Source organism: Candoia aspera, chromosome 5, assembly GCF_035149785.1.
Source record: "Candoia aspera isolate rCanAsp1 chromosome 5, rCanAsp1.hap2, whole genome shotgun sequence".
Taxonomy (NCBI): Eukaryota; Metazoa; Chordata; class Lepidosauria; order Squamata; family Boidae; genus Candoia; species Candoia aspera.
Genome location: NC_086157.1, coordinates 46,552,081 through 46,569,193, shown reverse-complemented (window position 1 = coordinate 46,569,193; position 17,113 = coordinate 46,552,081). Strand labels below are relative to the sequence as shown.

Here is a 17,113-nt window from a genome sequence, read left to right as displayed (position 1 = left end):
AGTTCGCTAGCTCTGATAAAAATAATAGAATGATTGTTGTATCCTTACCATACATACTTATAGCGAAGGCAATGCAATCAGTTACAAGAGGGATTGGAGGCAGTTTGTGTCAGGACTGTGCAGAAGCCAATTTTTGGAAACAATATTGGGCACATTATGTGGTGGAAGGATTATACAAGTAAGAGAGTATAAATTTGTCTTGGTGGTTATGAGATCTCTTGATAAAAGTGCAAAATCAATTTTGCATTAAGTTTTTGAATTAAGATGCTTCAAATAAGCATATTAAAGGCATATTTATAGCAAATTCTAAAAAACGAACCTTTAAAAATAAGGAACATAAATTGTGATTTCTGTTATTTAAATGGACAAGTCTTTTTTGCCTTGCTAGGATAAGTATTTAAAGGTCTATGTTTTTCTTATGTATTTCGTTCTAACCATTACTGATTCGGTATGTGCTTCAATCAATTTTCATTAAATGTACTCATTTGCTCCTTAAGTGGAAAATGTATGGGAAACTTCAGTCACACTCCTTCAACAATTTCTGAGTTCTAAAGTAGCATTTAATAAGTAAGAGAATTATGAACATGTCAAGCTTACAGCTTTATATGTACAGCCACAAAAGATAAGAGACATGATGTGCAACTGAATGAATTGGCAATTCCTTGACTAACTCCCCTCCCGGACTACCTGTATTATTTATTTATTTATTTATTTATTTAATTTATCCCCACCCATCTCCTGTTGGAGGACTCTGGGCGGTTTACAACAATCAATTAAAACCATCACAATAATACAAAAAGTAAAATACAGTAAAAAATAATATAAATATAAATAAAAAATAAAAAATCCAAGTGGTGAAGCATCTAAAACAGTCCAAGTGTGGGAGGAGTAGTCTATAACAACCATCCCCATGTAGCTCTATTCCCCTCTCCACCCCAAGCGAGGCAGCAGAACCAGGTCTTCAGACTCCACCGAAAGGCCAGGAGCGAGGGGGCCAATCTCACCTCCGGGGGCAGCATGTTCCACAGGGCGGGAGCTACTGAGGAAAAGGCCCGCTTCCTGGACCCCGCCAGATGAAATTCTTTTACAGACAGGGTCCGTAGCATGCCCTCTCTGCACGATCGGGTGGGGTGGGTTGATGTAATGGGGAAGAGGCGGTCCCTCAGGTAATGAATGAATTGGCGATTCCTTGACTAACTCCCCTCCCGGACTAACCTGTATTACCAATGAACATCTAACTTTATTGACAACATTTTAGACATACAAAGTAAGTGCCAGGAGAAACTATGCATTGATAAGTAATATTAAATAAGAAGCTAAAAGGCACTAAACATCTGGATTATCTTTCCAAATCATCCTATACAATCTTATAAGTACAGGGAAGAGAGTTCTGTGATTAGAAATAAGGTACAAATTAGGATATAAAGTTTATAGAGCATGAATTAGTTATTAGGTGTTTTGATGTTTAAGACACCCCTGAGGTCCAGATAAACTGTTTCAAAATAAATCTTGATTCTAATTTTCAAATTACTATAGTGGATAATATACTGATAATCATATACTGATGGCTAATCAAACTCAGAACCTTTCTGTTTCTTGACACTGATGGACCACTTTCTCAAATCATTCCCTTGGAAATTTGATCCTGAGTACTTCCTAATACCTTCTTCAAATGTTTCAAATTATTTATTACTTAATAAATGAACAGTATTATAACTATTTATTAAGAATATCTCCAGGCTTCATGGCAGATGTGGTATACTACATATACTAAACAGATATTTCTCTCATACAGTGGCACAAAGAAGGTATTTATGACTGTTATGAATCAATAATTACCTAAATTTCCATTCTGACATCTAATTGGGGCAATTTAAATCCCTTTTTGTAAATTTCTTTTCAGATACAGTTAATGTCAGGTTGTGCTGCTTTTCACCCATTTGTATGATAAATTGAGAAGCCTTGTTATCTTGTTGCAATAATGAAAGTGAAAATTCCATTTAAAATTTTCTTTTTTTAAAATGTACACACCTAAACCCATTAAGGAATAAAGGATAATTACAGAATATCTTATATTTACTGGTAAAAGCTATTTATATGAAGGCAACTTTCTAATGTTACAAATGCATGTATCTTCTCTGAGAGATAAAAGATAGCCTTGGTCCCAAGGTACTCCATCCTGAGCAAACCAGCATGCTCCATTAACATCATTATCTATCTACAGCTGCTCCACCTCTTTCAGAGAAGACATCCATATGTTGGATCAGCTTTTGAAAGAAAGAAAAAACAATAGTGCCATGCTTTTGTAGAAATGGCAGATTCTGCAATATACACAGTTGTAGGAAAATGACTATTAAGGTAATTATTCTGATTTAGAGACAATGTGGTGATCCAAGGCAGCCTCAGATACTTTGCTAGCCAGGGCAAAAACACAACAGATATACTTACAACAACTGACCAGATTGGTAAGGATCTTATTTCAAGACTTGTGAAGGGTCAGGATGCTCCACCATAACTAATAAGAGTATCTTAGATAAAGCAGATGGGCAGTCTACCAATCCCACTTGACAATTCTCAGCCTTCCAGCATCTACCATTTGAAACAAACTTCTCACTGGTCCTTATCCCATCTGTTTTTCGCAGACTGCCCTGTAACAGAATGTGTTTCTCATGAAACCTAATTTCTTAGTAATGAACAAACCATTTGAGCTAGCCCTGCTCTCAAGGAAATCGACAACACTCCTCTGGATGTTGGTAACTAGTAGACCAGTTTTCTCAATTTTAGCAATTTTAAGATGTGTGGACTTCAATTCCTAGAATTCCCTGGCCAGCTGGGAGTTGAAGTCCACATATCTTAAAGTTGCTGAGGTTGCAAAACACTGTAGTAGACTATTAATCTGTCAACCCAACATTAGCTGGAATACCCATCATTAAGTTCTTCTGTAAAAGCAGGCATTTGTAGAAACTTAATTGCTTTCCTGGCCTTCTAGTTTTCTTGCCATTTATCTTGTGTATTCTTCTGCAACTAATTACATGTAGTAATTGGTTGCACACAGCAAAAATAATTTCTCTGCATGGCTGCCTAGTTTAGTTAGATAGCCACAGGCCACGCAAAGCCATTTGCCCATCTCCGACCAATTTATGCTGGGTAGCATTTTTTACAACAATACCCCCATTCCCCCTAACTACCTTGAAATCAACGCATAAAAGAAAGAATTGAAAAAACGACTACGTGTTAGGAAAGCCTAGCTTAACGATGACAAGCGAAACGTAGCTATCAGCAACGTAGCAGCGCATGTCCATTCCGCCCTTCTCTATCGATGTATCGGCTTGTGCCCGGATGGGTAAAAAGAGGGAGCCTACTTGGCCGTCTGATTGGCTAATATCGCTCCCTGCTATCTTCTGATTGGCTATATAAAAAAAGCTACGTTTACTTCTTCTTATGATTGGTTCCTCTCCCTCCTGCCAAGCTGCTGTATCTTTCGGGTAGTACCAGCGCTGATTCCTACCCATCCCACCTTCTCTCGTACATTTTCTGTTCAGGGATTGGCTACCCAGGGAATCCTTTCCCCTCCTCTTTCTCTCGACAGGACAGACTCCTTTCGGAGGAGCGAATGAAGTTGGACGGTTAGAATTGGGCTGTATCCCTCCCTCGCGCCTTCTCTTTCGGCCCCGCCCCTCGGGCTCCCTGCCGCGAGCAGCTCCTCTTCTCCGCCCAGTGGTTCGGGTGGGAGGTTGCTGGCTGGGTCTGCTCGAGCGAGCCCTGACGGGATTCTTTCCTTTTTTTTCCCCCCCCCTCTCAGCCTTGCGCGCGCCTCCCAACGCTTCTGGGACAACGGTAAGCGAGGGGGCAAGTTGAGCCCGGAGCGCGGCGGTTGGAGGCACCTCCGAACTCGTGTGGTGGCGGAGGTAGAAGAAAGCGGTCTAGGCTGGGATGGGTCACCGGGAGACCTCTTGCGCGGCTAGGCTCTCTCCCCCCTCGTCCCTTGTGCGGATCCGTGCGGGTTTGCGCGTGAATGCTTGCAGATACGCACCGTACAATTGGGTGTGTGGTTCGAAGGGTGGTTGTGCCGAACTCTGCGCGTGTGTGCAAAAACCGGCTCAGCCCTTGCGGGATCGGGCCCCGTTCCGGCCGTTCCCGGCACCCGCGTGACCCCTCGTGCCGTTGCGGAAGGAGGAGTGACACGGCTGCCCTGGCCCCTCTCGTGGCACCCGGTGCCCTTTTCTGGGCGGTCAAGCGGGAAGACAATCTCCCTCTGCCTTTTCTCTCTCTTGCAATCCCGACGATCTACCTGGTTGCTCCTTACTAGCCGAAGTATTTGAGAGTGGGCTCTGCTTCCTCCTGTTTAAGCTGGATCTGGCTGCCGCTGAATTTACGTGTATCTTTCTGAATGGCTATATGTGAACGGGGCATTAGTTCTTTAAGGCATTCTTTACCTAATCTGGCTTAAAATAAACAATGACAGGTGCCGTGAGCAGCACTATTTTTTCTTCCCTCCATCTTTCAAGTACATCTTCTGTGTGAAACAGAAGTGCTAATGAGGGTCTTTCCCAAAGCGTAGTTCTGGTATTACACATATAAAGTCATTATACAGCTGTTTTGTCTTTTGCCCCACAGTTTTTCCCCCAGGAGAAGGAAAACAGAACAGTTATCTGGCCCTGGCCCTTCATGTTGTGGGTTCTTGTTCCTTTTTTTGCCATTTTGCGAAAGAGGCAAGTCAGTTGAGAATAAATTCTTCTGTGGAACTGCACAGAATCTAAGAGTAGTGGTGATTCTGAATACAAAGTTGAATGAAATGCTCTTCATTAAGCTAGAGACAGCATTTAGAGAGCATTAGCCTCAGTGCTCCAGTTTTCTAAAACTATGGCTGGGAGTAGGAGTTACGCTGTTCAAAAGCAGTGAATAGTCTTTCAACTTCTCCCTAATAATACAAGCTGGCAAGGTGGTTTTAAGGCCAATCTAGACAAAAATGAGAGCAAGTAAACCTTTCAAGCTTGGATGCTTATTACTTAGGGTTTTTCCCAGTTTCCTTTCAGTCCAAAGCCTTATGAAGGGAGAAAAAAATTAAAATGTTTGTGTCCCAGGGTGTTTTGTCCTTATACTCACTGTTGTTGAGATCAGAACAATGTAGGAAACAATTTCAGAGAAATTAATATTACAGTGCTGAGCAAATGTATTCATTTTCTGACCAAATAAACATCATACTTCTGATAGATGGTTTCTTTCTTTTAATTAAGAATCTATTGAGAACCATTTTTTATGTAATTTTGTCTAGGGCCAACATTTTGTACTATAAGGAGAGTAAACATGAAAAATACATTATTAATAACATTTTTATCTTATTTTCCTACCATTCTACATAGTCTGTTACGTCCATTGGCTGTTGTGGACATTCCACTGATTGATTAGGTTCCATCTAACATTCTTGAAATCGTGAAATTAAAGTGAGAGTTTATCCTGAATTAGGAGTATTCTGGCAAAATTTATTTGTTTTCACTTTTCTCTCTACCTGTAACAAATACTGAGTATCAGTACAGTACTTTCAACTTTAGAAATGTATGGTTTATATATTATTAAGTTATCTGGCTCTAGTCTAAATATTGCTATTCTAATTGTATCTGAAAGATGTATCTACAGGATACATTGTTCATTGTAACTAACTTCTGAAATGGTGATTCAAGTCTTCCTTGTAATGAAAAGAGGTTATGGAATATTTTTAACACTGAAGATAAAAGTATGATGTAGAAAAAGTTCTTCCTCCAAAATAGTTACTTATATTATAATTAATCATGTCCATGCCTGTTTTTGTGAGCTTAGTTATGGTCACTCAGTGTTGTCTTCTCTTACTTTACTCTGCACATTATGTCTTTAATCAAAGGGTTCATTAGCTTGTTCCTTGCCTGCTCATTGTAATCTTAATAATGGCTTAATGTGGCTGAGCAGGATATATTGTGCCTCCTCACCTTCTAATTCAATTTCTATATCAATATATTTGGCTCATCCTTTTATAGAAAAATAATTGCTGCCTCGGAATAGCTCTTTTACATTAGGCTATAGATATTGGTGGCAAAAAATTCCTGTTATGGTAGCCCATGGAAGTAAAATAGTTTCCCCTCATATTGTTGTTTCATTGAACAAAAGCTGCTGTTTAAAAAAAAATCAAGCTGAATATCTTGTAATTGCGCTACAATATGCTGGCCTCAAAATAGACAATAATGGATAATTTTCTGTTGAAATCAAGACTTACCTTGAAATACTAATTGCAAAATGTGACTTGCTCTGCCTTTTTAACCATATATACCCATTTCCTTCTTTTTCTGAGCTGACCAGTTAAAAGGGAAGGGAATATTACCTGACAATATAGGTTGCACTTTATATTGCGCTTAGGCCAAGATGCTGATCCTGTCTAACATTTTTCTTCTGTGCAGTTTTGAAATATGCAAGAGGAATGCTAAGCATAATTTAAGATGCTTTGATACACAGTACTTTGTATAGACTGTGCGCACCTGCAACTGCATAATCTCCAGATAGTGTAGACTTTAATATTAGAAATACTTAAAATGAAATGATAGATTTTTCAAGCAGAAAATATTTGTAACATTAAACAATAAATTCCAGGAATATAAAGCAGCACTGGCAAAGATGAAAAAGAATAATCATGTAGTAACTTAGTGGGATGCTGCCTTTAATTTTTAGTGGGAATATACCAGAATAAGCTCAGAGTGTTGTGTCCAACAGCTAAGAATATACTTAAAATTTTGGATATAAAGTTCCTTTGGCACCTACAAAACTACCTATTTGATTATTTTGGAATATTCATTACAATATTCATTGTATATTCTTGGTTTCAAAATACAGAGACATAACCTGTAGTTTTACTATTAAACTTCTTCTGGTACAACGTGCTGCTGTTGATTTGGGATAGTGAGAATTGTCACCCTACCACCTGAAGGATATAGATTGGAGAAGATAGTATCATAGTATGCTCTACAGAATAACAGAAATAATTTGTGTACTGTTTTTAAAGTTTAACTGAAAAAAACGGCGCAAGAAAGCTGGCTCAAACATAAAGGACAATCACACAGTGTGGCTGAAGGACTGATATCAAATATGATTTCATTTAATTCAACAGATGCAGTTTATGTTGCTTTTTAGTCGCCAGGGAAAACTGAGACTTCAGAAGTGGTATGTCCCGTTATCTGACAAAGAAAAGAAGAAAATCACAAGAGAACTTGTTCAAACAGTCTTAGCCCGTAAACCGAAAATGTGCAGCTTTTTGGAATGGAGAGATCTGAAGATTGTCTACAAAAGGTTGTATTGCATCATAACTATATAATCACCACCACATCTGCAAAAAGCCATATAGGATCATAAAAACAAATGTTTTATTTTGTTATTGTAGAAAAATGTGTTTCCTTTTATGCAATTCATGCCTAAAATGCTAGTTATACATTTTTAAAAGGTACTGAAAAAATATGAAATTATTTTGTTATATATATACCCCACGTTTCCTCCCAAAGTTCAACATAGTACAAATTGCACTCTTCTATTTTCCCCCCAGTTAACAATAACCTTGTGTTGTGGGGTAACCTGAGAGAGTGACTGGCCCAAGGACAATTTCATAGTTGAAGGTGGATCTGAACAGGGCCTTAACCACTGCATCACACTGGTACACCACACTATATAAAAGAGTTCTGTATCCAACTGTACTAGTAGGTGAAGCATACAGGTTTCAAAAGAGTGCTTATTCACTGTGGTTTAACTAAAAATTTGCTTCAAGCTAGGATTTAATCTCATTAAAATATGGGAAGATTGTAAAAGTATGCTGCTTCATTCTTTTGACCTATTAGAGGTCAGTAGGACTCTAGATCAATTGAGTATTATATTATTTTAATGCAATGAAAATAATTTTTGCTCATCTTTTTGCTCATGTTCAAGTAAAGTTACTTCATCCTTTTTTCAGTATGTCCCTACCCTCAAAATTAAGATACTGATTTATGTATTTTTTTTTCTGTAGTATGTTGGTGTAGAACCAAAAACTGATTTGATATATTTTTATTCATTTGTTGCACACTGTTCTTTAGAGAGTCACAATAAACATACAGAAAGCTGTTGATATGAAATCTTGTCCCTCAGCAAAATGGTTTATAAACATCATATAAAATGGATGTCTAAGTGTATGGCTAAAATCTAGAAAGATAAGGCTTAGTAACCCTAACCCTAAGGGACGCGGTGGCGCTGCGGGTTAAACCGCTGAGCTGTCGATCGGAAGGTCAGCGGTTCGAAACCGCGCAGCGGGGTGAGCTCCCGTTGCTAGTCCCAGCTCCTGCTCACCTAGCAGTTCGAAACATACAAATGTGAGTAGATCAATAGGTACCGCTTCGGCGGGAACGTAACGGCGTTCCGAGTCGTCATGCTGGCCACATGACCCGGAAGTGTCTATGACAACGCCGGCTCCAAGGCTTAGAAACGGAGATGAGCACCGCCCCCTAGAGTCGGATTCGACTGGACTTTACGTCAAGGGAAACCTTTACCTTTACCTAAGGCTTAGTAAGGCAGTCTACCAAAAATTGAGGAAATGATCCCTTTGCACATCAAATATTGATGAGGACCATAGTGTGAATGATGAAAGAAACATTTCTATTTTTTTAAATTTAAATTCATTTTGGGACCTATAAATGGAAAATATAGTTTGCATTAATTGCATTTTGTGATATGAATCCTATTGAGCCATCTCCTCTCCCCACCACACAGGAACTGCACAGGAACAGTTAGCATGTGTCAGGAGCACTAGTTTTGAAGAAAGTGCTTTTTCTGATTTAAATGTTCTATTTGACATAAATTTTTCACAGATTGCCATTTGTAATATTTATATCCTTCACTGAAGATTTTTCTGACACAACTCTGCATAATTTGAATTCTGAAACTGCTCCCAAACCTTAGTATCCTCCCATCATTTCTTGTAGCAAGTTCTGCTCAGTTTAATTTATTACGACGGTATTAGATATAAGGATAAACTTCTAATGCAGTGTCCTATTCATTATCTTAGTTTTAATGAGCATTAAAATTAATGGTGCTTTAAGAGTTACATGGGAGATTGGATCCTGATATGTGTGCTACTTACATTTAAATTGAGATTGCTAAACAGACCACCTGGGGTGAAGTAGGAAGGAAAGCTGTAATCTCTAGCCAAATATCTTTTTGTGGTGATTTTCATAAAGAATTCAAGCATAATAAAGAATTATTATTTTCTAAAATTATACTTTATTTTCCTGCTCAGTCAAGGAATGGGTGTCTTTCAAAAACAGAATGGCAATGTTTTTCTCTTTATTGCCTTACAGCAACCATATGTTTTTATATGAAATAAGTAAGTGACTGAAACTCAATGATTTGTGTTTTTTCAGTGATGCTCAATGCTTCATGGACCAAAAAACTGTAATAGTTAAATAGTCAGTGGAACATAACAGTGTGAGGATAAATTATGTAAAATACCAGCTGACTATATCCTGAAGGGCTGTTTTAATAAGGCTGCAATATTATATACACATCATCACTGAATGAAAAAAGGGTTTACTTCCATATAGATAGACAGACTCTCCCCAATTTATGTAACGGTCTATGTCAGAAATACTTAGGTAACTCAAATGTTTACGTGAGTTCGGTATTTACATGCCATATACTTTTTAGCCTGTGTTTAAGACAATTTTTACGCACCTTGAAAATTTTAGAAACTTTAGAAACGGCGTATATGTCTTACGTTGAGTTTATATAAGTCAGTTCTAAGAAACTGGTAGAAGACTGTCTCTTAAGATTGCACCATTAAAGGATTTCACAGCCCATGCATAATAATCACGTGACAAACTTCTACCATGATTTCAAAAGTTATGTTTAACTTTCATCTTGTTCGTGGAGGTAAAGCTGTTTTTGCCTGTTCGGATGTTTGTATTCCAAAACACTCTGTTAACGTACTTGTTCTCAGATAAACTGAAAGAGCAGATACAGGAAACATGAAATTGGCTGTTCCTGAAAACTTCAGAGGGATTACTTCATAATATTTTGAAAAATTTGCAGCCTTGAAACTACCAGAAAGAGCCAGCAGCATCTGTAGGATCTTGGTGGTTTCATTATTCTGTGTGGGGGGGGAACAGTGTTGTGGTACAAACTCTGCTTCTTTTGGCCTGTGGGCACCATTGTGGAACTTACAGAAAAGGAGTAGGGCTTGTGCTGCCACTTCTGTCGGTCTGATCCCCTTTGTTCTCCCCAATGGTTAGAGCAGTAATGAAAGATGTTATAAAACCATTACTGACACTTTTGAAAACTCTCGCAATTAGACATCTTTTTAATGCTTCACTTTTATGCCTGCTTTTCTTGGTGCCATAACTATTTTTCCTTTTTGTTCCTTTGTTTCTTCTAGCTTTGACCATCTGAACCTGCTTTTTTTGTAGTTTGGGTTACAACAATTAGAAACAGAAAATTGTAACTGATGAATGTGCTTTTCTGCCTTTTGTTGTTTTCATTTGGTCATCAGTTGTTGGGCATAGAAGAATGCCTCTTGTAAGATAATTTAAATTATAATAAAAATAAAAACACACCTCTCTAGAAGAGATCAGAAGCTTTTATTTTTCACCAAACTCTGTCTTGTTCTTAACCATTTTTCATAACCAATATTTAGAAAAAGTGAAGAAATTGGACTTTCAAAGCAACATTACTATGTGCCTCTAAGTTTCTTTGCTCAAAGTTACCTCAAGTTTACTTTTAAATAAAATGTTTTATTATCAAATTCTGCAAAATATATCAGTTTGTTTAATTTTATTTTAAAAATTGGACTTCTGTTGAAGTGTTACTGAACATAGGCAAGACTACAAAAGTTTGTTATTGCTGCTAAATTAAATATGTGTCTTACAGATATGCAAGCCTCTATTTCTGCTGTGCCATTGAAGATCAGGATAATGAGTTAATAACCTTGGAAATAATTCATCGTTATGTAGAATTACTTGATAAATATTTTGGAAGTGTAAGTTATTCCCTGTATTTTTTTTCCTAGTCTTTGAAAATCTCAGAGGTATTTTCATTGGTGCTTAGTGAAAAATGGAAGTGGCAGAAAGATTTCTGTCTGTGACCCCAGAAAAAAATCCATTAAGAAAATCAGGACCTTCCTGAAACAGCATAGAAAGTAGTAGTTATGTGGAGCAAGAGGAAGAATCCAGAGAAATTACTACCTTGAATTCTTCAGGGAAATCTGTTGTAGGGATAAGATATCTTTCTAGGTCCATGGCAGAAAGTTAGAATTTTGGAATCTGAAAATTTGAAATTATGTTGTGGGTACACTTGAAAAATAGCCAGTTCACGAAATGTCATAATAATGAGCATGGTCAGTTACATAACGCCAATTTACCGGAAAAAGAACTAAGCTCCCCCAAATCTTCAATGTTTCCCATTAGGGTACTTTGTGCATCCAAAGAGATGACTGCAAATCTGTTAGAGGGTAGTGCTTTGCTTTGCATCTCCCTATTTAATTTTTTAATTAAAAATGTTTTTTAAAAATTGTGCGGCAGGGAGCCCGCGAGCACAGTAATATCCCATGAACTCTTTTCATTATGTCTTGTGGCTATAGAAGATTATCAGGGTTTACAGAACAATTAATAAGGGACATTTTTGCAAAGAGGACTAGTTCAGTTATTCTGCATGTTGTTTTTAAAATGCTAGTTTAGTTACATTTTCAAAATTTTCTCACTTTGTTCTGTCCCAATAATCGATCATAAGTACATTTATTTATGTAACACTATTTATAGGCTGTCCCAGACCTTGCAGATGCTGATCAGGTTAACAGTCAAATTAAAATGCAATGTTACTATTAAAATAATAGTATCAGTTAATAACAAATAGATGTATTCAATAAGCAAATTAACAAACTAATACATTAATAATTAATTAGTAGCTAATCCATGCTCCATAAATAAACTAATCTAAGGACTGAATGCGCACTGGAACAAAATTACTTCGGCTTCTTTGCAAAATGCCAACAGGGTTGGGGCCATTCATACCTCTGGAAGGGGAGCATTCCATAGATTGTTGCAGAGAAGTCCTGTTTTGGCATTGCATCTCTCTTTTTTTTAATGTTTTCTAGGTCTGTGAACTTGATATCATCTTTAATTTTGAGAAGGCTTATTTTATTTTGGATGAATTCCTCTTGGGAGGGGAAGTTCAAGAGACCTCAAAGAAAAATGTTCTTAAAGCCATTGAACAGGCAGATCTATTACAAGAGGTATACAATTTTTGTTTTTTTGTTTTTTTGCTAAAGCACACCAGCATGCTGGGCTGTTACACATGATTGTGTTCTATTTCTTCCAAATTGCAGAAAAACTTTTCACCACTTCTAGCACATAATTTCTATTTAATATTTCCTTCCACGTGGTATTGCTTTGCCTATTATCTAGACTTCATTCAGTACATATCCTGAAGAAAATGAAAACATTCTTTTTAAATGCTTTTATTTTTTTTCACATTTTATGTTGCTACACAGTTGTATTCGTATGGATCTAGCCACTTCTCTGTTCAGTTACATTCTGCCTTTTTAATTGAATGATTGAATAATTTTGTCATACCTGATGCATGTATGCCTCTTTACTTTTTCATTGTTGAAAACCAGAAACTAGACTTTCCATTTTAAAACACTAGCAGGTATTGTTATCATTAAGTGTTTTAAAAATAAGTCATATTGACCTAGCTAATGTAACTTGATAAGTAGTAAGTGTTTATAAAATAGTTTTAATATTAGTCTTAAAACTAGATTAAGGGTTGAACTTATATTTGAACTCCTAACTAAACCATAACTACTACTTCTTTTTCTGGCCTTTAGGTACCCAAAGCAACTTGCCCTGAAGTGATTTAAAATTTGAACTTGGATTAATGTAGTAGTTGAATTTATTTGTTTGTTTGTTTGTTTGTTTATTTGGGGATTGTATGAATTTATTTATTGATTGATTGATTTGGGGATTGTATTTCCTGTTTGCCTGAGTGTGGTCACAGAGCAGTAAATAATGCCTTTCTCATCATTCTTTCATAACTATAATCTTTAAACTATAATACAGTTGTGGTAAAGTAGTTTTGAGTGTAGGTCTATGATTTTAGCAACAAGAGTCAGTTTCTATATGTTGCTTTAGGGAAATTGAGTTAAGGCTGTGTGCTTGGCTTGCAATGTAAACAGAAACTATTCAGCCTTTTTTTGCAAGCATTGTTGTTGTTCATTCATTCAGTCGCTTCCAACTCTTTGTGACTTCATGGACCAGCCCATGCCAGAGCTTCCTGTCGGTCGTCACCACCCCCAACTCCCCCAAGGTCAAGTCTGTCACATCTAGAATATCATCCATCCATCTTGCTGTTGATCAACCCCTCTTCCTTTTGCCTTCCACTTTCCCTAGCAACAGCATCTTCTCCAGGGTATCCAATCTTCTCATTATGTGCCCAAAGTACTTCAGTTTTGCCTTTACTATCACTCCCTCAAGTAAGCAGTATGGCTTTATTTCCTGGAGTGTGGATTGGTTTGATCTTCTTGCAGTCCAAGGCACTCTCAGAATTTTCCTCCAACACCACAGTTCAAAAGTATCTATCTTCCTTCTCTCAGCCTTCCCTATGGTCCAGCTCTCGCAGCCATATTTTACTACCATTGCTTTAACTATGCGTACCTTTGCTGTCAGTGTGATGTCTCTGCTCTTAACTATTTTATCGAGATTTGTCTTTGCTTCCCTCCTAAGAATTAAACATCTTCTGATTTCCTGGCTGCAGTCAGCATCTGCAGTAATCTTTGCACCTAGAAATACAAAGTTTCTCACTGCCTCTACATTTTCTCCCTCTATTTGCCAATTATCAATCAAGCTGGTTGCCATAATCTTGTTTTGTTTTGTTTTGTTTTTTTGAGGTTTAACTGCAATCCAGTTTTTGCACTTTCTTCTTTCAACTTCTTCATAAGGCTCCTCAGTTCCTCCTCGCTTTCAGCCATCAGAGTGGTATCATCTGCATATCTGAGATTGTTAATGTTTCTTCCAGTGATTTTAACCCCAGCCTTGGATTCATCAAGCCCAGCATGTCTCATGTGGTGTGTTCTGCATACAAGTTGAATAGGTAGGGTGAGAGTATACAACCCTGCCATACTCCTTTCCCAAACTTAAACCAGTCCGTTGTTCCGTGGTCTGTTCTTACTGTTGCTACTTGGTCATTATACAGATTCCTCAGGAGGCAGACAAGATGACTTCCGTGCATTGCTTGTTTAAAAATAATTCCTTATCTCTTCTGGCTAACCTCTGGAATTTTGTATTTGATTGGGCATATCTCCCCCTATCACTGTTGCCTTTTTCTTTCCTTCTTTCTTGGGCTACTTCTAGTGTCTCAGCAGACAGCCATTTTGCCTTCTTGGTTTTCGTTTTCTTTGGAATATATTTTGTTGCCACCTCCTGGACAATGTTGCGAACTTCTGTCCATAGTTCTTCCAGGACCCTATCTATTAAATTTAGTCCCTTAAATCTATTCTTCACCTCCACTGTGTATTCCTTAGGAATATTAGTCAGCTCATATCTAACTGATCTGTTGGTCTTCCCTAATCTATTAGTCTGATCTTAAATTGTGCAATAAGAAGTTTGTGATCTGAACTACAGTCAGCTCCAGGTCTTGTTTTTACTGACTGTATAGATGTCCGCCACCTTTGGCTGCAAAGGATGTAGTCAATCTGATTTCGGTGTTGTCCATCTGGTGAAGTCCATGTATAAAGCTGTCTCTTAGGTTGTTAGAAGAGAGTGTTTGTTATGCATAGTGAGTTGTCTTGGCAAAATTCTATCAGCCTATGTCCTGCTTCGTTTTGTTTTCCCAGGCCATGTGTCCTGTTCAGACTATGAGGCAGCCAGGCAGGTTTATTATCAAAACCACTCTTTATTAAATAACTATTTACAATAAGTAAGTCCTTATGGTCAAGAGGTAGGCTGGTTCCAATCAAGACCACCCGGGTAACAACGGGGGGACCGGCAAGGTTGCAGGAGGAGACTGTGGTAAAACAGCTGAGGAATTTGCTGACGGAAGCTGTGGAGCTGGAAGAAGCTAGGGGACGTGGTACAACTGGAACTGGAGATGGTTGTCCATGATCTGAAATACCACTTGATCTAGGCTGGCATCTGGAAGCTGGACGAGACAGAACTGGCACCACTGGGCAAGGTTGGCTCTAGAGGCAGGGCTGGACTGAATTGGGCAACCCAGGATGGACTGGGTACACTGGGCTGAAGACTCAGAACAAGGCTGATAACTCGAAGCAAGACTGGACTTGGCTGGAGATTCTGGGCTGGGCTGGAAGCTTGGCACATGACTAGGCTGGACTGGAGGTTCTTGACTAGGTGGAGAGCTTGAAACACGACTAGACTGGACCACGGGTTCTAGACAAGGTTGAGAACCTGATTTACAACAAGATAGGTTTAAAGTTCCTGAACAACAGTGGGCAACCGGGATGTGGCTAGGCTGGACTGGAGATCCTAGGCAAGACTGGAGGTCAAAAGCATGACAAAACTGTACTGCAGACTCTGAACAAGGCTGGGAGCTGGAAACACGATAAAGGTGAACCAGAAGTCCTGGGCAAGGTGAGGACTTGGAGCATGACGAAGCTGGGCTGCAGATTCTGGACACGGCTGGAAGCTTGAAGCAAGGCTGGTAGTGCGCCTGAAATGTGCAGAATGACGGTGAGGTCTGAGGCTGGACACAAGGCTGAGGTTGCTGGGTTCGGCAGGGAGAAGATCCTCTGTGGCAGTGGTTGCAGGATACATGTCCTCTCTGATAGACACTGGCACTGATTCCCCTCTGGCTACAGACAAGGTTTCTGACGCGGGTAAGGACTTTTCCGCTGGAACTGCGAGCTCGAAGGATCATTTGTTTCCAGCAGCTTGCTCTTTGCACATCTGCCTTTTATGCCAAACCCTTGTGCGCCTATTCCCTTCTGCAGCCAATCGGGCTGCCTTCTTCACGCACTTTTCTGCATGTTGTTCACGCATGCTGATTGGAGGATTCAAATCCTTCGAAGACTGGCCAATTAGCTTCTGTGACTTTTCTCGCGCTGCTGAATCATTTCTGGGTTTTGCTTTCCCAGTTTCTGCCTGGTAAGTTTCTGTTTCCCCTTCTGACTCAGAAAGAGTTTAGTTTTCTGAGTCAGAGGTTGGCTGAAACCTCACACCATGCTTACCTGTAATTCCAGGTGTCATTTGACTACCCACCTTAGCATTCCAGTCTCCTGTAATGAAAATAATATCTCTTTTTGGCGTATTGTCCAGTAGGTGCTGCAGATCCTCATAGAACTAATCTACTTCAGCTTCTTCAGCATCTGTGGTTTGGATCACTGTGATGTTAAATGGCTTACCCTGAATTCAAGCTGAGATCATTCTCTTTTTTGGATTGTATCCAAGCACTGATTTAGCCACTTTACTATTAATTATGAAGGCTACTCCATTTCTTCTGTGGTCCTCTTGTCCACAGTAATAGATTTGGTGGTCATTTGATGTGAAGTGGCCCATTCCAGTCCATTTCAGTTCACTGACATCCAAAATGTCTATCTGTAATCTTGACATCTCACCAATAACCACATCCAATTTGCCCTGGCTCATAGATCTTAACATTCCAGGTTCCAATGGTGTGTTGATCCTTAGAACATCGGATTCGCCGTTCACCACCAGCACCATCGGGCACTAGCCGTCCTTTCAGCTTTGAGTTAGCTGCGTCATCACGTCTGGAGCTAGTTGAACTCATCCTCTGTTCCTCCCCAGTAGCATTTTGACCATCTTCCAACCTGGGAGTCTCCTCTTCTGATGGTATACCGACATATCTCTGGTTGTACTGATCCATTTAGTTTTCACGGCAAGAATACTGGGGTGGGTTGCCATTACCTTCCCCAGGGATCGCATTTAGTCTGACCTCTCTGTCACGACCTTCCCATCTTGGGTGGCCGTTCATGGTTTAATTTATGGCATCATTGAGGTGCTCAAGCTCCAGCACCACGACAAGGTAATGATCCTTTGCTGGAGTTTGCAAGCATTACATGGGATATATTCATAATTGTATTCATTTTATTCTGTTCCCTGTATTTATC

General features: G+C 38.9%; 1 protein-coding gene across 4 annotated transcripts in view; it reads left to right on the top strand.

Moving 5' to 3' along the window:
• Positions 1-3,685: 3,685 nt before the first annotated feature.
• AP1S2 (adaptor related protein complex 1 subunit sigma 2) overlaps positions 3,686-17,113 on the top strand; it is a 29,914-nt gene continuing 16,486 nt past the window's right edge. Inside the window, exons 1-4 of one of the 4 annotated variants that reach the window (XM_063305114.1) lie at positions 3,686-3,837; positions 7,133-7,311; positions 10,906-11,014; positions 12,128-12,265. In XM_063305114.1, the coding sequence (XP_063161184.1) occupies positions 7,133-7,311; positions 10,906-11,014; positions 12,128-12,265 (426 nt within the window). In that variant the 5' untranslated portion in view covers positions 3,686-3,837. Of the gene's footprint in view, positions 3,838-7,132; positions 7,312-10,905; positions 11,015-12,127; positions 12,279-17,113 lie in introns of all 4 variants that reach the window. The other 3 variants (XM_063305112.1, XM_063305116.1, XM_063305113.1) reach the window with 3 other exon arrangements.